The sequence below is a fragment of the Leptodactylus fuscus genome, chromosome 4 (genome assembly GCF_031893055.1).
Source record: "Leptodactylus fuscus isolate aLepFus1 chromosome 4, aLepFus1.hap2, whole genome shotgun sequence".
NCBI classification, from domain to species: Eukaryota; Metazoa; Chordata; class Amphibia; order Anura; family Leptodactylidae; genus Leptodactylus; species Leptodactylus fuscus.
The window spans coordinates 56,256,209-56,279,587 of NC_134268.1; the positions used below are offsets into that span (position 1 = coordinate 56,256,209).

Below are 23,379 nucleotides of genomic sequence, written 5' to 3' on the forward strand. Positions count from 1 at the left end.
AGGGTAACTACACCAGAGAAGGTGTCTATTAGAGATGAGCGAACAGTAAAATGTTCGAGGTTCGATATTCGTTTCGAGTAGCCCCTCAATATTCGACTACTCGAATCGAATATGGAACCCTATTATAGTCTATGGGGGGGAAAATGCTCGTTTCAGGGTTAGGCAACGTTTGACCAAATTACACTTACCAAGTCCACGAGTGAGGGTCGGGCTGGATCCTCCGAGAAGTCTTCTCTGTGCAGCGTCCCCGCGGCGTCTTCCGGCTCTGAATTCACTCTGCCAGGCATCAGGCCTGGGCAGAGCCGACTGCGCATGCCCGCACTACAAGCGGATATGCGCAGTCAGCTCTGCCCAGGCCCGATGCCTGGCAGAGTGAATTCAGAGCCGGAAGACGCCGCGGGGAAGCTGCACGGAGACGACTTCTAAAGGTAGGAGAAGAACCAGTGTTGATTGGCCGACTGTATAGCATTCGGCCAATCAATGCTGGTTCTGCATCGAACTTTTACATTCGAATAGCGAGTGGTACTCTATAGAGTATGAGTATTTCTAATACCGTAGTATTCGATCGAATACCTACTCAATCGAGTACTACTCGCTCATCTCTAGTGTCTATATGTGAACACATCCTAACACTTCAATGTCCATCTATTCCATTAGCTGGTTTATCTACCATCCTTGTTTGTAGGCAAGAGCTGTGGTGGTTGGAGAAGCCAAGTGTAAAGGTTGTGGAGCATAAGGGTAAGTTCACGCGTAGTTTTTTGGTCAGGGTTTTGAGGCCGTAATCGCCTCAATACCCTGACCAAAAAAACGGCTCCCATTGAAATCAATAGGAGCCACTCAGGAGCTTTTCCAGGAGCCATTTCTTCCAGCTCCCGGAAAAAGAAGTGAGATGTTCATTCTTCAGGCTGAGTCGCCTCGTCCACACTGCGATTTTTTCTGCAAATAGGGCATGGGATTCGCATGAATCCCATCCACTTTGCAAGTACTGTAAAACACCGCGATTTCTCCCGCAGCGTTTCTGGCCCATGGGGCCCCAGCCTAAATAGAAGAGGATTTTCAACATAGCCTTTCAATTACCTTTATTGCATATGAGTAACTTGAGCAAAAATGCGATGAAAAACTCAACAGAAAACTCATATGAATTTTCGCAGCACAAAACTGAAAAACGCAATAAAAATGCATGTACATGTGCATTTTTTCCGCGACAGAAAACGCGTTTAGCCTAAGGGTGCAATCACACAGAGGAAAATGATGAGTAATTTGGTGTGGAATTTCAGCGCTGAAAAAAAGCCTCCCATTGACTTCAATGGGTTTCTTTTTCTGCTAGCATATTCTGCATTCATATTAAAAGGAACTCATTGAATTCAAAGGGAGGCTTTTTTTCAGCACTGAAATGCCACACTAAATTCCTCACCATTTTCCTCTGCGTGAATGCACCCTAAAGCCACTGCAAAAAACCTGCACAGTTTTAGAACATTTTTACAATGATATGGTTTGTTGCAGTAGGTTCACCCCAGACAACTTGCAGCAGACCTGTGGTATGTGTCAATACCCTAGGACCGACATCGCATATTCAAATTTTGTAGCACTTTTCCACTTGAAAAATTGTCCCAAAAACTGCCTCGACTCCATTTACCAGAATCATTAAAGAAAACACTGGAATCTGCTGCTGAACAAGAGCTATTTATTAGTATAACACTTTTTTCCAAAGTTTCAATAGCAAATGAAGTATGTACAAATCCTTACAGCATTTACACCATAAAAAAGTTTTTATTTTTGTATTTTTTTTTTTCTATTTTGCATCGGCCTGCTATAGTTAACAAAATACTGTGAGGATCCCTAAGCACTGTAACAAGGTAGCTGGCCTTACAGTTCCTGTTCAAGTACACTTGTCGCCAAAGACATACAACAAAGACAACCGTTTTCTGCGTTGGTTAGGTCACTACTATTGAACGGGTAGGTTGCATTTTTTTAAACAAATATTGACTTAACCAACAAAATGGCTGTCTTTACCGGATGCGGGCAAAAAGGTGCATATCTAAATGCTACTCAGAAAAAACGCCAGCCGAAAATCCACTGGGAAGACACATTGTCAGAGGAAACGACAAAAACAAGAAAAAAAATATAAAAAAAAATCTAGAAGGCGGCCAACGTGCAGAGGAACTGCCATGAGAAGATGAAAGCAGTTTTAAATAGTTAAAACTACAATACTTTCAAGTGAGACAAACATTCATAGACTGAGATGCAAGACAACAAATACAATTCGGTCAGCTAGAGTCCAGCTAGTGAGGCTATTCCAGAATTGGACATTTGTTTTATACTGATATGGCTGTAAATTTCCATCTTGCTTTACGTGACTGGAAAAAAAAAAATGGTAGCATGGATCTGCAGTGATTGGTTTGGTTGAAGGCAGCTTATAGGAGTTGTAGGTTTCATCACATTATTCTGGTCAAAAGTTTAAGACTTGGGGACAATACCATTCATAAGAGTCTACTGCTCCTTTGTAGGAAAGTATTTCTGCATCGATAAATTTTTGTGCACGCCACTTGCCCAGATCCCTCCTCGGCTCCTAACTGGTGGATAAACATGATGAAAAGAAAAAAAAGCCCATTACACACGGACTGCAGTGCCATGACTATGGCAGATACCTGTACGATATAAAGTAGATGCAACAACTAATACTATCGAAGGAAAAAAAAAAAATTTGCAAAAAAAAGAAAATGTTGCATGAACAAAAATCTGTATTATTACCATCTTTTTATCTCTTTTCAATAGAAAAAGACCTAACGTGTAAGCAAGCACTTGACAGCATTCTCGTTTTTGAATGAAAAATGTCATTAATAAAGTATATATAAATGTATATAAAAAACACAATAAGACCTATGCGTGTTCATGTCTACCTTTATCGTCATGTAAACAGTATAGTCTACCGCTCACCGGCATACATTAGAGACAGGCTTCATGGAGCTGAACTAAAGACTGCCTTGACATTACTCCAGGGACTAACGGCTCGACTGAGGCACGCGGCATTTTGGGCCCCTATTGCTAGCGCCTAGTAAACTGACCGACCTGGTATAGATCTAGCCTTCCCGTAGTGTGCCTCGACTGTGCGTATGTAGGTGATGGATTCGAAAAACAAAGCCGATAAACTTTGAACTGGTCTTAAACTTTTGGCAGATCGTGAGCATAGTCATCTAGGCTTTGTAGTATTTGTTCAAGTGAAAGCCAGGTCAGTTCACATGTTGACAGGCATGCAACTTGAAAACATTGCACAACAAGCAACACAGAGCAGTTTGAAAAGTTTACAAGACTTCAAGTAGACTTTACAACCCTTCACAACTGAATATTCACAGACAAAACGTAGTCTCTTAAGTTTCTGCTGCCTCATTCTCACACATGGGACACCTTCTGTGACTCTCTCGCTTGTTTTATGCTATACAACCATTTAATAATCCTGGCATTTCTCTCTATGGCGGAAATACCGTACGGCACGCGGTCGTTGGCACTGTCGTCGTTTCTAAGGTCACTGTTGCTATCCTGAGACTGTTCACAGTCTGAGCTGATCATGCTTGCACTGCGAAAGTTTAGAGAAATTATATCGGAATTAGCCCTTGCAAAATTTTCCATCCCAAGGTTTTCAAGCTCTTCAGGATCCAGTCCACAATAATTAAAGAATCTCTCGACATCGGCATCGACGCGAAAGTATCTGTCACTTAAGTCAGACTTCGATCGCTGGAGTGATGGTCTTCTGGTGACGCCACAGGTGGGTTCCAAAGTATCGTTGTCTGGAGATTTAAGGGTGGTTAAGGTGGCAATTTTGGGCTTTGGAGGGAGAGGTGGGGCAGAACTGCTGCAAGGTATCGCTTTTATCTGTTTCACATTCGTGACTTTTCTAATGTCTGAGGAACTATGAGAAACATGTAAAAAAGTATCACCTGATTTTTCTAGAAGCCTCCGACTGATGTTGGAGTTGGTTTCTTGGGGGCTCCCATGACTTTGCGTAGGGTAGACCTTTAAGGATTCTGCAAACGAATGCCGGTTTTGGTCAGCAGAGTCCGACCTACCTGTAGGCCAGTTCCTAGAACTTTGCTTGTGCACAGAACCTGTACTGGAGCCTTCCGAGCTATTGATAATGTTTTTAAGGATTTCTAGTTTTAAGTTCTCTCTTTGAACACAGCTCTCAGACTTTGCATTATTGTTAAACATCTTCAGGGTTGGGCTAGCCAAAGGTCTTTTTGCCCCGGGGCACACAGGAGGCTTTGCAAGTACCGCTGGCTTCACAGGCTCTTGTTTGGCATTGATAACCTCTTGGCTCTTGACATATTTTGCCTTATCAGCTTCTAGTCTTTCCACGGCACTCAGTCTCTTGGGATTAGGCTCTGACTGCCTGCGGAAATAGTCAGGTCCTTTGTTCAGTATTCGGAGAGGGACAGCTGATGTGAAAGCCACTGCTGGGCTACCAGGTTTCCCCATGCTACCTGTCTGTAGTGTTTCTGTAGGCATGTTTGGCGATTGTTCCCCCGCAGCCGTTTTGGATTCTCTTCTTGTGTTTCCTAAATGCACTGTGCAGAAACATGTGCATCAAGCACAATGAATAACAGCTGAATCCTGAAATCTGAGGGTCAGCAGCAGCTCTTCATCATCTCACAGCTCATTAAAGGACATTTTCTTTTTTTTTTTCTTTTCTTTTTTTTTTTAGTTATCGTTAAAAGGCAGCCCCGATACTACAAAAAAGGCCACCAGACAGAAGTCTGTATTAATCTGCTCAGCTGAATCCTTTATTCGCACAGAAGGATGTGGGTGTCTCGTCTTTTCTTTGTGTTGTACTACAGGCAGGGATCTGAAACACAAAACAACCAATCATATGTCAGTAACAGCGTGTGACATCATGGCTATAGCAACAGAAAATATTGGAGCGTTTTAGTTCGTAGTAAAAAAAAAAGCATTAGGTGGCTTTTAACTGCCTCAGTCTCAGAAGGGGATGTTAATGGTGATGGGGAGCAAGGGAAAGCAGACAACAGATGGTTAATAGAAACCACTCAAGTCATTACAAAATTATATTCTCCGTCTTGGAAAGCAGCTGCACAAAGTAACACGAATAAAAGAATGTAAAAGCATAAATGATTAATAAGTGATCTCAAGACAAGATGGTTAATATGGGCAGAGGGGATAGTTGTGTTACTTTTTAGATATAAAGAGGTATTCCAACAACCAAACAGTTTACCATCTAACCCATTTATCTAGTCCAAGTATCCATCTGCCTATCTATTGAGACACTTACATAGACATCCTCCATATACCTACACACCTAGACGTCTGTCTATCAAGCTAGCTATCTAGACATTTCACCATCCATCAGCCCAGCTCTCTATCTAGACATCCATCCACCTCTCTCCAAATCTCTCCGTCCGGGAACCAATTCACCTAACTAGGACACCACTCTACAAATTTAGATTTCAGGTCTTTATCAATGTCAGAGATGACAAGAACCCAGACTACATTGAGAATAAGTGATCCAGGCACTCGCAGACTGCTGCATTAGCTGTCAATCACAGTAAAGAGAAGAGAACAGGTATGACATCACCAGCCCGGCCACTGCTAATAGATGGCAGAGGTGGTCAGACACTTAGGCACGGATCTGTAAATGTTGAGAAGACATATTCAGCAATATCTGAAAAATGGAGTATATATGGGGAGGGGGGGGGCGTGACACTTCAAATAACTTGAGATACAATGTTAAGTATGATCCTGAGATGGGAATACCCCCTTAAGCAATGGAACTCTTACTATATCAATGGGGACTGGGTCTCCTATGATTCCTCAGATTGTTCTTTAGACATTTCTGGATCCAACTATGTTAACTTGGGGAGAGCCTGCAAAAAGTTCTGTCTTAAATATCTAAGGTCAAGTCTAATTGTATACCAATAAAGAGAGAGACTGCAGAGACAGAGTACAATAAGCTCTAACAGATAAATAACACATTAATCTCTGAATAGATCATTTAGCTTTCACATAGTAATTGGCATCTAGAAGTGCCCATATGTCGTAACCAAAGTCTTGCTGACAGACGCCTGTGCTGTACTTACCCCCACTGTAATATCGAGCGCTGTGAAATCTCCAAAGCTGTGCCCCAGGGGCAGGTTTTAATTTAAATACCACAGAGCCTGATTCTAGTATCAGTGTGAACAAGCCAAATATCCCCTGCCCCATCACACTGGAGAACACAGATGGAAGTCTCCACCACAGCAGGAGAGTGAAAGGTCAGCCCAACGGAGCAGAAAACATTAGCGGAGCATGCCTGGAGCTGGCTACAAAGAATTATTGAAATGGACTGAAACACCATGGACATTAGAAGTCTTATTAATGTCCAGGGGGGCGATTAAGACATTCATCTCCAGAAGCCGTATTAGACAGGAATGCAATGGATGGACTAAAGGAATATGAGTTACTTGGGCTTTGTAGTTATTATGTAATACTTCATTATTAGGGTTTAGTGTTTTCCTTTAAGGGCGGCATGTTTCATGGATAGATTGGTGAAAATTTAAGAATGCTTGGACTTAAAACAGTTAGGTCTCAACAGAGAAGCAACGGAAATCATAAAAAAACCCCACAGGATTTCACAGAAAGAAGCCGAAATTACAAAATTTGTTATAGACACAAATATTGCTAGAAAATCAACATCTCTCTGAAAAATTTAGTTACACTTTAAGTTATCACCACCCCCACTAACTCCATTCACTGAACAGATCCTTTTTGCCCCTTGGTGGTATAAGGTAGGCTATAGCACTCCGAGACACAGAAGTATCAGACCATAGCCTCACATTAATACTGTACAAGTCCGTGGGTGCCAACTCCATGACAAATAAGACCTATCAGGAAATTCTTTCCCATGGTAAGGAACCATTTTATACACCGTAATCTCTAGCTTTTACCCGGTCTTTACTTAGATACAGATTTTTAGAAAAAGATTCTAATATTTAAACCCTCCTCCTGCCAAGTAATATCTTATGTTCGTAGACATATGGTGTCATTTGCGCACTAAGCTAAAAATATGTTATGAAATTGAAGCTGGTTGGCATTATAAAGTCTCCAATTTATTAAAAAAATAAAAATAAATGGTATAAACTACAAAAGGGAATGGAATCACGAGAGTCCAAAGGTTTAGGATGACAATGGTGACAACTTGATGGCCACTTGTTCTTTACAAGGGACACAATTATGTTATTACGGTATATCACAGAATACTGATGACTAGTCAGGGATATGACAATGGGGACTAGAGCAGGGGTGGCATGGCGGGGGTTTGTAGAGGATTCAGGGGTGGCACATGGGGGTACTGTGAATCACGCAGCTTTTGTCATTTGCTTTGGCATGCTGACAGAGGAGCAGTGATGCAGAAGAACATGATGCTGATCAATGCGTGGGAGATGGACCATCTTGCTCATATAAGTACAAAAACCATCAGCTCGACAGCCAAGGATGTCTAATGTAAAAAGTGTCATCACACAAGAGTTGAGGAAAAGTTTTCATATATATAGACAGGTTTTCATTCATGATCTATGCACATATTGTATGTTATCTGTACAGCTTAGTATATACTCAGCATCTGGAAAGATACATGAAAATTTAGGAATATAAAAAGGGAGAACAGCGAATCTAAGCTGTACTGTAGTTCACAACTCAATTCACATTATAAGGTACTGTAGGATCACAATACACAAGGACTGGTGATCTATAAGTACATAGTATATAGATAATATATGGTTACATGAGAAAAGATTCAGCGTTACTTGTATATTAGCCTAAATCCCTGTTCTGTGCCTAAACGCCCAGTGGTTGGTCGTACTTGGCAGCTGACAGTCATCTTTACATGCACACTTACAGTGAAGTCGGCCACTCACTGAGTAGGACCACCTACTGGACCCCCAAGTCTAGAGTAGTCTGATTTAAAGGGAAATTGTCACCAAAAAAATTGAGTGCAACCATGTTATAGAGCAGGAGGAGCAGGACCGATTGATATATAGTTTTCTGGTGAAATGTTAGGTATAGCTTGTCATTTATGGGCTGAAATCTCTTCTTTGCAAGGAGGCAGCCCTATCAGATTGACTTTACAGCAAAGAAAAAGCAGAGATTTCAATGGATAAATGACTGGTTATACTGAAGATTTCCCCACACAGTTACTGTCTGCACATGCGGTCTGCAAAAAAGATATACACTGTAACATGCATTGTACTTAAAAAATGACAGTGTTACATTTGAAAAGATTGTTCTGCATCTTAAAGAGGACCTTCACATCCCCATAGATATGTGGTATTATATTCAGCTACAATGTTATTGGTGCAATTAGTTTCGGCACCAATATCCCTCCACTGTCAGAAAGGTGGGCCTTACAGCCTTAAGGTGTATTCACACGATGTATTTTGGCTCGTAATCTGGCACGTCTACGCCGCGGGAGCTTTTGCAGGCCGTATACGCTGCCATTGATTTCAATGGGTGCCGGGATTCTATACGCGGCGGTATTTTGCAAAATCACGGCCGCAAAATAATGCCGTGTATACCATCCCGGCTCCCAATGAAATCAATGGGAGCGTATACGGCCCGCAAAGGCTCCCGCGGCGTAGACGTGCCAGATTACGAGCCAAAATGCATCGTGTGAATGCACCCTTAGTATCATTACTGGGCTATGAGGAACAACTCCCCTGACAGTGCAAGGCTATTGAAAAGTAATGTTAGGAGGGGCGTTCCTTACAACCCAGAGAGGACGAGGAGCTGTAAGGCCCGGGCTTCTGACAGCAGAGGGATATAGGTGCTGTTCCACTGATTTTTGGCAATGCAACAGGTTTTCCTGGAACCCCTACTGTACCATAGCAATGAGTGTTAGTTTCAACACTTAATATGCAAATTACGTTCTCTATTGTCAGATGGGCAGTGCCTTTCTTTCTTCTCCTGCCAAGGTTAACCCAACTGACAGTAGAGAGTAGTATTAGCATATTGGATGCTAAACTGATTGCTTAGGAATGGTAGTGGTTAGTGAAAAAATTCCAACTTCTCCAGAATCCATGGAGAGACGCCAAATAAAAGAATGCAAATAGTTGGAGATAATGGAGGTGGTGAAAGACCCTATAAGAATGTTGACCTGACAAAAGTCCAAAAGACCACAATGCAGTCAAGAGGGTCCATCAGGTGCCACTGCAGTGTCATATGATGGATCGGGCATTGCTGTCATTTCTCTTGCACCGCTCCAATGACAAAGCAAAGTGAAATCTGAACCCAACCTCAAAAAAAACTATTTAAAGAGTTATTTCACCTTAACATAGCCAGAAAAGTATTAACAGAAATGGGTGTTTTACAGCCGCTATGCGCCATTCCTCCTACTCTGCTGTCAGCATAGACACAATCTGGCTTTGAGATGAATGTGTCATGTACGAGTCTAGTTGCTAGGAATATGTTCTCTTAAAGCTGCAGTATTCTATATGAAGTTATCCTTTTATTCCTAGCAACCCTTCAGGCTTGGATTACTTGGCATACTTCATAGCTAGAGAATTGCAGGAATGTCAAGGTGAAAGGGCATTGAGAGGTCATATCAGTCAGTAATGTCCTTATTTTTACCAGCTATGTAACTAAAAATCTTAAAATGATCTTTAACCAAGACTTAAAAATTTAGGTTCAGAGTTGCCAGGATTGTCTTACATGCTCAGTAAGAGTCCTGGTCAACTTGGATTACCCCAGTAATAAAACAAATTTGCCTGTTCCTTGGAGGGTTGGTCCTATGGGAAGGGCTTAAATGTCCCGATTTGCCATGTATTTAGGTGTGACTGCAGTTAACCCCATTGATCCACTGTGCAATAATATGGGGCTAGAAAACATGGAAACCAGGGGTGAACCTAGCTTTTTTGCCGCCTGAGGCGGACGACAGAAAGCCGCCCCCCGCCTCCCCGGGAGGAGTGGCAGAGCGGAGGGGGCAGACGGGGCAGCGTTAGTAGGCAGAGAGAGGACCTGCTCTCTGCTAAGCGTGAGGGGAGGCCGCTGGAGCAGAGCTGCGTCTACAGGGCCTCCCCAATCCACCGCTCGCTTCCCGTCCCGGGCTGCCAAGACGATGACGCTAAGCCAGTCCAGGACAGCTTGTCCTGGACTGGCTTAGGTCAGCAAAAATGCCACCCTCCCCGGGGCCTTGGCATAGCGCCATCTGAAGCGGTCGCTTCAGGTCGCCTCATGAGAGGTGTGGCGCTGATGGAAGCCAAGACCCCATGTTGTGGAAATACAGTGGAAAAAATGTTGCATTTTACAGTACCAGCAAAGTAGGCTTATGGAGTTAGTTAGGGTATGTTCACATGGCAGAATTTGCATTCTGCGTGTGAACACTACCACGCGGCTAGTTGCAACGGGATGCAGATTCTGTGCCCTGGCATCCAGTTGCGGAATGGGCCTAATCGGGAGGGAGCCTGACGCTGCGGCTGAGTCCGTGGCAAGCTAGGGCAGCTCTCTTCTTTTTTCCGCTACTAGCTAGCAGATAAAAGAAGCGAATGGGAGCCGTTTTTGGAGTCGGATTTTGAGGCAAATTCTGTGTTATTATGTGAGGTTATCTAGCTATAGAGCAGATACAGTTTCCGTGTGTGCACTGCAAAATAGAAGGATCTAGTCTCTGTTAATATTATGTTATTAAGGACAAAGTCATCAATAAAATAATTGTAATGTAATTTGTTAGAGCAGCAGTTAGAAATAAATATAAAATATATCTAAAAAGAAAACCCTAAATCCATTATATGGTAGATTCCTAAATACAATTACGCTGCAAAACCATTCTTTCACAGATCAGTACTTAGAATATAATTGAACTTCATGAAGTATCCACCAGAATGGAGGAAAGACATTAACAAAAAATTCATAGCAATTTAATTTCAATTTGTCTAGAACAACATAACACGTATTTTCCCTCAGCAATGAATTTGTAGTTACATAATGAAACTCCAACTTTGGAGCCGCTTTATCGCATTTCAATTACATCCATACTATAAAGCAATGATGAAACCCCGAACCACCTAATATAAACTTCCTGCACCGTACACAAATACTCCATAGAGAGATCTGCACAGCACTTGTGGGGGACACTATACATACAGCAAGATTGGTAATGCTAAAATAAGTCATCATAGGTAAGCTATGGCTCTGGGGTCATGAATACAAGCATAACCCAACTGCAGCCAAGGTGCAGCCATCTTGCCCAAATAGCAAAGGAGAATCCTAACACTGGGTGTCAACATATGACTACAGCGGCCTGAGCCCCGATCGTGTGACACGGCTATGATCTGTGCAGTTTTGAACATGTAAGGCTAGCCAGAGTGAGTCTGTATAAACTCGCATATCATGCCCAATCTGATATTTTCAGCTGATAGCCAAAAACATTCAGCATAACCGATCTCACAGAGTTCTTAACACGTTATTTGTTCAGCACGCTGTTACAGACTCAGTGGACTCAGTGTTATCTGTTTGTTTACTTAGAGAGATAACCGACTTGGCTTTATCAGCAAAGTGCAATCAGCTGAAGGGATTGTCCTGAGGATACTGAGTGATGTCACTTTTCCTATAGGTCCGTGGTTATAGCAACGCTGTGTAAGCAATGGTAGGAATAAATTCACATAGCAGGCAAACAAAGCAGAATTTCTAAAGCAACATATTTAGAAAAAGGCTTCAATTTACATGAGAATCCTATCTATACTGGTAGCTTAAGATTGGACAACCTCTTTAAGGAGGAGCATGTACCCTGGTGTTTTTTGAGAAACTCCATTCCCTACTGCCTATCCAGTTTCTACACAACTCCAGAATAATACCTGGCAGGCACAAGCCAGTGGCACTGCCCATCTTGGATTTTGATTTCTATGCATCTGCAGATGGACTTTTCGAATAATTCCACTTGCTATGAATAGTATCAATATATAAATATCAGTAAAAGAATGAAACATCAGAGAATCTTTTGTATTTCTAAGCTTAGAACAAGCTGATTATTTCACCCACCACATTATGCTAGAGGCCGTCTGTTACCAATAGCTATGCCAAAAGAAAAAAAAAGAAAAAAAAATCGCTACTGATATACTGAAATAAAAGCCACATCCCTGACCATTCAGTGTGATCCAGTGTATCAAATAATGACAAGTCTTAAAGCACTGTTGCGATTTGGTGCCTATTGCATCAACTTTCTCTTATTGTCCAATATGAACTACAGCAGATTGTTTTACTATTGAATCATTTATATACCCAAACCACTTTCATTTGGAGGGTCTTCCTACATGAAATTCAATTATCCGTTATAACTATGTACTGATAGAACCAGAAGACCCACTCTAAGAAATATTGTTCCTTGGGCATCTGCTGCACTTCTCATACATGCTTTACACTGCAGCTCTGCTTTTACCAAATTATCAACTATGTATAAGAACAGCTTATCTGTGCTGATGTTCATTGCAGAAAAACGGAATGGTTACATACTCAAGTAACTACAAAATATGAAGTGGCAAATGAGCCTCAGAAAGCAAGGAGCGGGGGTGTCCTCGATATATACATTTCCTATGTAATGCAAAAACTTGTCATTCCATCATGTCTCAAGCAGGTATGTAAATGGTTACAAGAGTGGTCTTATTTAGACACTGGCTCTTACCACAATAGCACATGAAACTACTGCCCTATAGAAAGGCTCTCATGGGGTTACTTATAGGGTAGTGCACCTCTTGGTGACAGAACAATAACTTGTAGATATGCCTATATGACATTTTGCTCAGTTGACGGACTTTGATAGGGGGCACATCTTTGGACAAAGAAGCAGCTAGGCCACTGTAGTCTATCGGTTAGGATGTGTTGGGAGCAGTGGTTACATGACAGAAGGCACACACAACAAATAGGCTTCTGACCGCTCAGACTGACCAATATTTGAGAGGATTTTTTTAATGTAGATTGTGAGCCCCATATAGGGATCACAATGTACATTTATTTTCCTATCAGTATGTCTTTGTAGAATGGGAAGAAATCCACGCAAACACGGGGAGAACATACAAACTCCTTGCAGATGTTGCTCCTAGCGGGATTCAAACCCAGGACTCCAGCACTGCAAGGCTGCAGTGCTAACCACTGAGCCACCATGTTGCCCCCATTAGAGAGGATTGTCTGTAGTAGCTGCTCATGCTTGTCAGTAGATCAGTTTCCTTGTCTACCTGGATTTTGTTACAAATGCAGGTTCTGTTTGGGATCAAAGGACAGCTGACTTACAGTATGGATTCCTAATGGCGAGTGCTTCAACCCTGCCTTGGCTGTGAGCAACAAACTGTCAACTGCTGGTGTGATCATCTGAGGAACCATCACTTATGACAGTCACCTCTAGTAGTGATAAGAGGAAGACTAACAAAACATATGCAATATGTATGTGCAGGACATCCTGCGGCCACGTGTTACCTCTCAGGGCTTCCAACTGGCATTTTTCAGCAGGATAATGCTCTCCCATACAAAGGGTTTCCCACAAAGGTCTCTGTCAGACTAGAACGCTTTCTTGACCCGCCTATTTGCCAGATTTATTGCCAATTGAGTATTTATGGGACTGGTTAGGATTCCAGATTCAGCAACCTACGAGTGTGCAGGATCTACAGGCAAAGCTGCAACACCTCTGGACATATTGGCACAGGATACCGTAAAGAACCTGTATACCTCCATGGCCAACTATATAACATCTTGTACCCAGGTTAGAGGAGTCTCAGAGATTCAGTTAATTTTAGTGTTTTCCCCAATAAACTTATCATTTCGCTCTAATATTGCAATCACTTACATACTGTATATGATCATAACGTTCTAACAGCTCCTTATAGTAGTGCAATTTTTTTTTAATCAGTAAAACTACATTACATGTTGACTTCAGAGTAAAATAACAAGGCTCTGAATAGGTTGTACTGTTGGGTCATTCTGCAAGCAATAAACCTTGTGAAGGTTGAACTAATCCTAGTTTTCCTTACTCATCAGCTCCATACTGCACAGCCATCAAGACTGGTTAAGGAAAGTATTATCAGCCAAAAAATGTACAGAACTACATATTTATTCCAAACGCTGCAATTTGCTGGATAAAGAAGCAGTGATTTCATACAGTGAGCTCTTTCATTGAAGTTTGTAAGTGCTCGTCTATTACTATTCTGTAGTGTAGGAGACTTGGGCGTTTCCAGCGCAAATGTCTTGACTTGAAACCACAACACACGTCATGGATTTTTATGTAGTCCAAGTTTACGGTGTCAAGTCCGTCGGACAGTGGGTTGCAAAATGTAGGCATCGTCCAGTCCATGGCTTCATACAAGGGATTGTTTTCTGTCCACGGCTGCATTCATGAATATTAGCTACGGTGATGGAATGAATGGGGCCATTTTGGTGGTCTTTATTTCTTTATCCCAGTCAGTGCCGTGCTTTATTATTCCTTGCCTCATTTGTTTGTTATACTGAGATTTCAATGCTGGAACCTCCCAAAAAAAGGTATTTACTGAGGCCTCATGCACACATTTTATAACTGCAATTGCAGATAAACAGTTCTAACCTATACATTTCAATGGAACCATACACACTTCTGCAGTTTTCGGGGCTGTGTATCTGGGATGAATTGAAGAGCCAGAAATTCTCCTGTCCGTATCTGCGACTGTCAATTAATTTTCAATGTATAGGTAATTGAAAACCATGGTTGACACATTAATACCAATCCATGCGCCATCCATGTGGTTTTTACTGACCCGCAAACTGCACTGGGTCCTATGAACGTAGCCTAAATGCGAGAATTTCTCACGACTGTCTGGACCATCTGGTGCTCAACTAAAATAAATTCCCTGTTACATGATTATTTTGATCCATGTTCTACTTGTTTGATTTAATCTACCTATTTTTTTTATACATATATACAGGGTTAGGCAGGGAGGTATGGATGATTTGAACAGGGCGCCGCGCAAGGTGTGGATAACCTTGGTGGATAAAGAGTGGGGGTAGCTGCTCGTCAGGAGCCGCCATTTCAGTAGCAATGGAGAAGTGGTCGATATAGCATTGTGTGTTCGTGTAAACACCTTTATTGAAATGGGCCGTTCTGTCATTCACACACAGAGACGTTTCCGTAATCATTTCAACGTTGGCCGTCATGGTCGTGTTCCGAAGTTTGACACTATAATGAAGTGGGTGAATCACTTTCAACGAACATGTTCTTTGAGACTTGAAACTGCAGGTGGAGGTGACCAAACGGTACAGAGCCCGTAAATCATCGAAAGGGTGCATCAAGCAGTTGAAGCCAGCCCTCGATGTTCGGCCGTAATCAATGTTTTAATCTCTTTTTCTTTGATTTTTGTAATGGCAACATCCAAGCTACACATTGAAAAAATAAAATTGGAGTTTCATTGAAAATTGAGCGTGTAACTATTATTTCAAATCATCCATACCTCCCTGCCTAACCCTGTATATATATATATATATATATATATATATATATATATATCTATCTATATATCTATATATATCTATATACACACACACACATATACATACATACACACACACTTTTGGTCGCCTGCAGCTGCTTTTCATTACCATTATCACATCCTGTTGTACACTGCTTCCTAACTGTATGAACATTTTACAGGCCAAATTTAATTTAGGAATTGTCATATCCCACTGCCACCCACTAGACTTAGTGAAGATTATTTTATTGAGCCCTGGATTATAGATGCTAAGGAAAGTATGTAAGCACTGCAAATGTAATGTCGGAAAACTGCTATACTCTAAACACAGGCTTCTTGGAAGAACAATGAAATAAATGTGCTTGTCATAATGGCTGAAACCTTCCTGTCCTGCCATTTATTTCATTAAGTCATAGTATCATTTATCAGAGACTAAAATTAGTGCCTGATATTTCATTAATTCTATCTGGGCAGGTTTAATTATTTTTCCTGGAGATTCAAGAAAGTTAATTGAAAAAAAAAAATAAAAAATAGGGTTTAGAACTGACCTTTTTCTAAACACCAATACTGAAGACCTGGTAATAACCCAACTTTCAGCAGTATTATTTCAGAACTGAGAACCGTCTATACATAACAGGATTTAGTACGAGACACATCACACTACATACGGTGAGTTATAATCAGTTACGCGGGAATCTGTCACCAGATTTTTGCCGCCCTATCTGCGTTGCATCACTTGTTTTTTTTTTAATTTTTGCTGTAATTTTCATAAAAATCCTATCCATGGCCAAAGGGCCGATCTCCTGCTGCTTATTGTCAGGTGTCTCACTATACTGTGCAACTTGTTTGAGGCTAAGGTCCCACGGGATGTCCCGCAGCAAAAAAGCGCTGTAAGAAAAACCGTGGTGGCAACGCATCGTGGTTCTTCCCACAGCGATTTAGACAGAAAGCTTGCAGGGTTTTCCTATGCGGACTTTGTTTTAATTATACCTATAGGGAAACCGCCAACATTTCCGTAGGTATAATGGACATGCTGCGATTTCCAAAACCGCAACAGTTTTGGAAATCGCGCCATGTCCGCACCAGTTTTTATCACAAAGTGGGCATGGGATTCCCTAGAATCCATCCACTTTATCCTTACTGTAAAACGCCATAATTTTTCTAGTAGCATTTCCGCCGCGGGCAAATCCTTGCATTTACATCCCGTGGGGCCCCGGCCTGAATCAGTCTTTGACAAGATGTTGTCCTTCATAAACAACAAATCCCTAAAGCAGTGTAACTGTACAAAGTATATAAGCAGTATATACAGTATCTGCATCTGAGTACGGACTCTACAATAGCAACTAACTGCCCTACTATCAATGGTCTACATTCTGCAATAACAGAAGACACTGCTTCATATGGTTTGGGTTTAATTTTGCTCTCAAAACGGACAAGTAATGAACATAATGGATAGCGATGGACAATCCCCTAGTGAATGCCATGGGAATGTAGAAATAACTTTCTGCACTTTCCATTAAACTCTGTTCCCGGGGTCAGCTGAGAACAGATTCTCCATTGTCGTGAAGACGTCACATGACTCTCTGCACTTATAGATTCATAGTTCAAGAAAATGTTAACTAACTCGGAGCTTAGATGGTTGACAAAATTAAGGGAACATCAACTTCCCTCATCTGGATAATAATCTCCACTAGGAATAAGATACTCTGTTTAATATAATGGCACCTAGCCTTGCATTAGCATGGACCCAGGGATAAAAAGTTGGTTTCTCGAGACCACAAGAATAAATGTCACTCCTATTATTATATACTGGTCAATGATGGGACCAAAGGATAAGTAGGGGGTCCATTCTTTAGCCTTTAGTCTTATGGCCATCAAATTGCATTGGCTTCAAAACTACTTGGGCACAGCAAAATTCTCCAACATAAAAATGTATTATTTCCAGGTCCAAGATAAGTGAGAGCATTCACACTGCCAACAACATTGTGTCTTTGGCGGTGCAGTAGACTAGGGGCGGATTTACAAAAAAAGACTCAGCCATGTTACTCATATAATGTTCTGGCGGAGATGTAATGACTGCTTTGTCTGTCCTCTTGCCAAGCTTCTTTGAGATCACTTTGGTATCTATTCTATATAAATTACAGCTCTTCCCACTACTGTCTGTCTTTTCCGTAACCCCAGACCCGGCTCAATAGAACAGTTTGGAAACAACAACACTACAAGAAGGAAAGTAGTAAAACATATTACTTGCCAGTACATATTGCATTAAAACATCAGATCAGACCTGCACCGCTTTGTTGTTCATGGACTAGTTGTGGTGATGGGTGTAGGTTTCATGATGCACAGCAGCATATACAGTCCTATGAAAAAGTTTGGGCACCCCTATTAATCTTAATCATTTTTAGTTCTAAATATTTTGGTATTTGCAACAGCCATTTCAGTTTGATATATCTAATAACTGATGGACACAGTAATATTTCAGGATTGAAATGAGGTTTATTGTACTAACAGAAAATGCGCAATATGCATTAAACCAAAATTTGACCGGTGCAAAAGTATGGGCACCTCAACAGAAAAGTGACATTAATATTTAGTACATCCTCCTTTTGCAAAGATAACAGCCTCTAGTCGCTTCCTGTAGCTTTTAATCAGTTCCTGGATCCTGGATAAAGGTATTTTGGACAAACAATTCAAGTTCAGTTAAGTTAGATGGTCGCCGAGCATGGACAGCCCGCTTCAAATCATCCCACAGATATTCAATGATATTCACGTCTGGGGACTGGGATGGCCATTCCAGAACATTGTAATTGTTCCTCTGCATGAATGCCTGAGGATTTGGAGCGGTGTTTTGGATCATTGTCTTGCTGAAATATCCATCCCCGGCGTAACTTCAACTTAGTCACTGATTCTTGAACATTATTCTCAAGAATCTGCTGATACTGAGTGGAATCCATGCTACCCTCAACTTTAACAAGATTCCCGATGCCGGCATTGGCCACACAGCCCCACAGCATGATGGAACCTCCACCAAATTTTACAGTGGGTAGCATGTGTTTTTCTTGGAATGCTGTTTCTTTTTGGACGCCATGCATAACGCCTTTTTTTATAACCAAACAACTCAATTTTTGTTTCCAAAATGAAGCTGCCTTGTCCAAATGTGCTTTTTCATACCTCAGGCAACTCTATTTGTGGCGTACGTGCAGAAACGGCTTCTTTCTCATCACTCTCCCATACAGCTTCTATTTGTGCAAAGTGCGCTGTATAGTTGACCGATGCACAGTGACACCATCTGCAGCAAGATGATGCTGCAGCTCTTTGGAGGTGGTCTGTGGATTGTCCTTGACTGTTCTCACCATTCTTCTTCTCTGCCTTTCTGATATTTTTCTTGGCCTGCCACTTCTGGGCTTAACAAGAACTGTCCCTGTGGTCTTCCATTTCCTTACTATGTTCCTCACAGTGGAAACTGACAGGTTAAATCTCTGAGACAACTTTTTGTATCCTTCCCCTGAACAACTATGTTGAACAATCTTTGTTTTCAGATCATTTGAGAGTTGTTTTGAGTAGCCCATGATGCCACTCTTCAGAGGAGATTCAAATAGGAGATCAACTTGCAATTGGCCACCTTAAATACCTTTTCTTATGATTGGATACATCTGGCTATGAAGTTCAAAGCTCACTGAGGTTACAAAACCAATTTTGTGCTTCAGTAAGTCAGTAAAAAGTAGTTAGGGGAATTCAAATCAATAAAATGATAAGGGTGCCCATACTTTTGCACCGGTCAAATTTTGGTTTAATGCATATTGCACATTTTCTGTTAGTACAATAAACCTCATTTCAATCCTGAAATATTACTGTGTCCATCAGTTATTAGATATATCAAACTGAAATGGCTGTTGCAAACACCAAAATATTTAGAACAAAAAATGATTAAGATTAATAGGGGTGCCCAAACTTTTTCATAGGACTGTAGGTTGTGTTCAGCTTGCAAGCTAGTCCGCCGTCACCGGCTATGTACTATCCGCACAGACAGGATGCACTTAAAAGCTTTTATTTAATCCACGTACAATAGGATTATCTACTTAGACATTGTAATTAGCCACTGTATTCTATGCCAGGTTTGATAAGGATAAAGTCAACGTGTACAAACAGTCACATATTCTAGGTAGGCAATTAACAGCAACATTTAGGAACAGAGAAATTGGGGTAAATTTAGTAAGACAGAGGCAGTGGACTCGTCTTAAATCTGCTGGAAGTCCCAGCTACAGAATGGATATTTATGTTAGGTAGGAACTGGCCATTGAGTTTTAATCATTCCGGCCAAGGCATCCCCACCACAACATTGTCACTTAAAAGGAATTTCTTCCAAGGAAAACCAGCAATCTTCAGTTATATAAAAATCGGCATTGCTTTATTCTTTACAGATTGTTTTTTTTTTCCTCTACGCTTTATGTGAGTCATACTATGCTATGTGTGTCATGCGTTTTTTGAAGCACTAAAATTTTTTTTGTACATGTTTAAAAAAAAAAAAAATCTGTAAAGAATAAAGCAATGCCGATTGTTATATAACTGAAGATTGCTGGTTTTCTTTGGAAGAAATTCCTTTTAAGTGACATTTGAATTGCTCCTAACCGTGGAGTTTAAACCGTGCAATTTACTCTTAAGTGTGGGATTTTATGCATATATGGACATTACATCTTGATTTTGGTTCATGCTTGCATTAGCACTACCTCCTGAAATAGTGGGCTGTGTTTCCTTCTCTCCTTCCCTCATGTGTTTACCACCACAACATTCCCTGTCCACATTCGCAGAAGGGCTTGGGGCACAAGAAAGTGACACGTGCCAAATGTACATCTTGAGGATGAGTACTGCCAGGAAGGGGGGGGGGGGCATTACTCATCGCTCAATGTCATGGCTGGGCGATAAGGAACACCCCCTCACAGTATAGCTCCAACTTTTGGAAGGTAGTTCTATATAGATCAATGCCTGGCTTTTAAGAAGCCTACTGACATGACCTGGGATTAAGGCTAGATTATTACCTCTTAAAAATTGGACTAAACCAGATTATTACATGCTATACGGACAGACTGTTGTAAGGGCGATCCTGACAGTTTACCTGGGAACGCCCCTTCTGACAGTGAATAGGCATCGGTAAATGCACCAATAGCTCTTCACCCGGGGCACATAATGGGAAAACCAACAGTATCCTGAATTTAGCGCATTGTCAGCTTTCCACCAGTATATAAAACCGCCTGTGCCCAAGGACATGAAAGGTCCTCTCTAAGGAAAGGCTATAAATATGAGTCTTGGAAATACTCCTTTAACATAAGAACACTATGATGGCTATAAGCTATGACATAAGTGCAGTGTTGCACAATCTTTATAACACTGGGCTGGAGAAGACAATGCACTTTTCATTCTACCTTTTTGCAGAATATTGGGCAGCGGCTTTACCAGTAAATGACAAGGATGTTTCATCTTTTTATGGAATGACTCATAGAAACAAATTACTGCTGCAACCATGTTAGAAGAATTAATAATGCTCTGCCACGGATAAGGAGTTAAGTCATAGCGAAGGTCAAAATCTGTACCAAGACAACCAACACAAATGACCAAAATAGTCTTCATAAATATAAGATGACATGCTGAGAAGTAGAGAATTACTCATTGCTACACAAATGTAAAAGAATGGAGCGGCTACCTGATGAACGTGCCAAATACAGAATATCAGGCACCATCTCAGGGGCTCCATGACTCAGTGCCGTGCTATATCTGCAAATGGCTGAAGCTCAAAGTGGTCGCAACTTTATTTCCGTGATATTCATTTTCTTTTATGATGCTGGTAACATTCAGTCTGCAAAATTTCAGCTCATCTATTACATTCTGGGGTTATAATTTCCATTTTCCAGTATTCTGCTTTTTGCACAACCCAACAGGTTAATGGAAAAGCTCGGTGAATGCAAATATTACCCGAAATTCAGTCAACACTAAAATGACAACATGAAAACCTTCGCTAAATTGACCCGCACAAGTAGGTGCTGCAGAAAATGAAAAGCAAACATTTGTCAGCAGATATGGTAAGTGACACAAAAGAGAATTTATGGCTAGAATGAATTAGCAAAGGAAACAGAGCTTGTATTCTAGCCCAAGGCAGTGACACAACTACTCAAAAAGTATAACCGTAAAGATTTACAACACTAACACCACGTCAGATTATTTTACAGTCACCCATTTAACTAATGTCTCTTATGTTATTAAAAGGAAACGACAAACTAAAACAGGTGGGATGGAAAGGACCAAAGTACAGCTGTGTAGTCGTAATGTTCAGACCAGATTACCAGGGCTCGCACACAAGCAAAGCAAAAAATACACAAGAAAAAGGTTAAATACACATTGTCATGTATACCAAAGGGAATGTAAAGTGTACAATAAAAAGTGCTGGGAATAAATCCTATAACCAGACATTAGCTGCAGCACAAATTACTTCCTACTCACATGTGAAGGGGCCAAATAGTCAAACACCAATCCATTTAATGGACATGCTCTTATGGTGCATTCAAATAACAAAACTGCATTCAGTTGTGAATCAGTCCGCTAATTTTACAGGTAAGAGCGGGTTCACACCAGCGTCCGATCTCATTTTTGAGGTCTCTGTTTAGTGCCCGAGAAACTGGACAAGAGACGGAAACCGGCAGTCAGTTTTCAAACCAATTCATTTGAATGGGTTTGCAAAGTGTCCACTCGTGAGAGTCTACTGCTCTACGCAGCTAAAGTTTTTTTTAACCGGACACAAAGTCAGACATGCAGGACTGTGTCGGGTTAAAAAAACAAAAAACAAAAACACGGTTTCGCCGTGGATGGCAAAAGACGCTCACTGGTGTACACAGAATGCTGGGTTTCCGTCTGTCGGCAGATGATGGAAACCTCAAAACGGAGATCGGGCGCTGGTGTGAACCCACCCTAAACAAAATTAACACAAGCCACCTGTAAAATTAAACAAAAAAAAAAAAACAAAACAAAAAAAAAAACACCAGGACCAAAAGTCATATATAAATGGCCAAATTCAGGATGTTGACTAAATCTGCATAAAAGTGGAAAATTCTACATATTGGCTGTGGCTCTACAGGTGGCATACGTTCTTTGTTCATATCTACATTGGAGTCTCAGTTTTGGAGACTCTGCCATACTGTACATTTAAAAGGATACCTGATGTATTCCATTATAGTTAATGGGGCCTACCAAGCTCCATATAAGACTGCTGTTTTATGGTACACCTATCACTTGTTTCGGTCCAGAACAATGGAAAGACCGACTTTAGTGTGATTGGATAAGTTGTGATTGTAATTTCTGGCGAACTTGACCATTTTTAATCTCTGCAATGCAATGGTGAACAAGCACTGTAGCTTCAGGGGTTAAATCTGCTCCAAAAACCTGCCATTTTTTGCTGCCGGAGGGTCCACTGCATGATATTCCAAAGTAGACCGTCACGTGTCCGTGCCTGAAGCTTCATGCACATGACCGGAGTTTTTATCCTCAATTGTACAGACCCATATAAATTCAATGGCCCCATGCACACATCTGTAGTTTTTACATGTGTGTGTCCAGGCTGTAGAAAGACGCAAAATATGGAGCATCTCCCATACCTGTCCATATCTGTGGCTTGGTCAATTCAATTCTGTGTACAGGTCAGTGAGTATATACAATCCGTGCCAGATTTTCTGACCCATACACTGCATATGGTCGTGTACACGAGGTCTCTACGATATTACATCGATGTAGTCTTGATGCGTGCCTTAGGTCACATTCATGAAGGCGCAGATTGCATTTCTTGATTACTCTTCATGTGCCAATCTGTGCCGAATTACCAGGAATGGCCGCTGCACCGTCACCGGGAAGACATTTACTACAAGATGGCAATTAAAATACA

At 41.3% G+C, this 23,379-nt stretch overlaps 1 protein-coding gene across 3 annotated transcripts in view; it reads right to left on the minus strand.

Moving 5' to 3' along the window:
* Positions 1 to 2,755: 2,755 nt before the first annotated feature.
* FAM110B (family with sequence similarity 110 member B) overlaps positions 2,756 to 23,379 on the minus strand; it is a 60,190-nt gene continuing 39,566 nt past the window's right edge. For 2 of the 3 annotated variants that reach the window (XM_075270550.1, XM_075270551.1), the window contains exon 3: positions 2,756 to 4,840. In XM_075270550.1, coding sequence (XP_075126651.1) covers positions 3,391 to 4,503 — 1,113 coding nt within the window. In that variant the 5' untranslated portion in view covers positions 4,504 to 4,840 and the 3' untranslated portion in view covers positions 2,756 to 3,390. Of the gene's footprint in view, positions 4,841 to 17,739; positions 17,811 to 23,379 lie in introns of those variants that run through there. The other variant, XM_075270552.1, reaches the window with a different exon arrangement.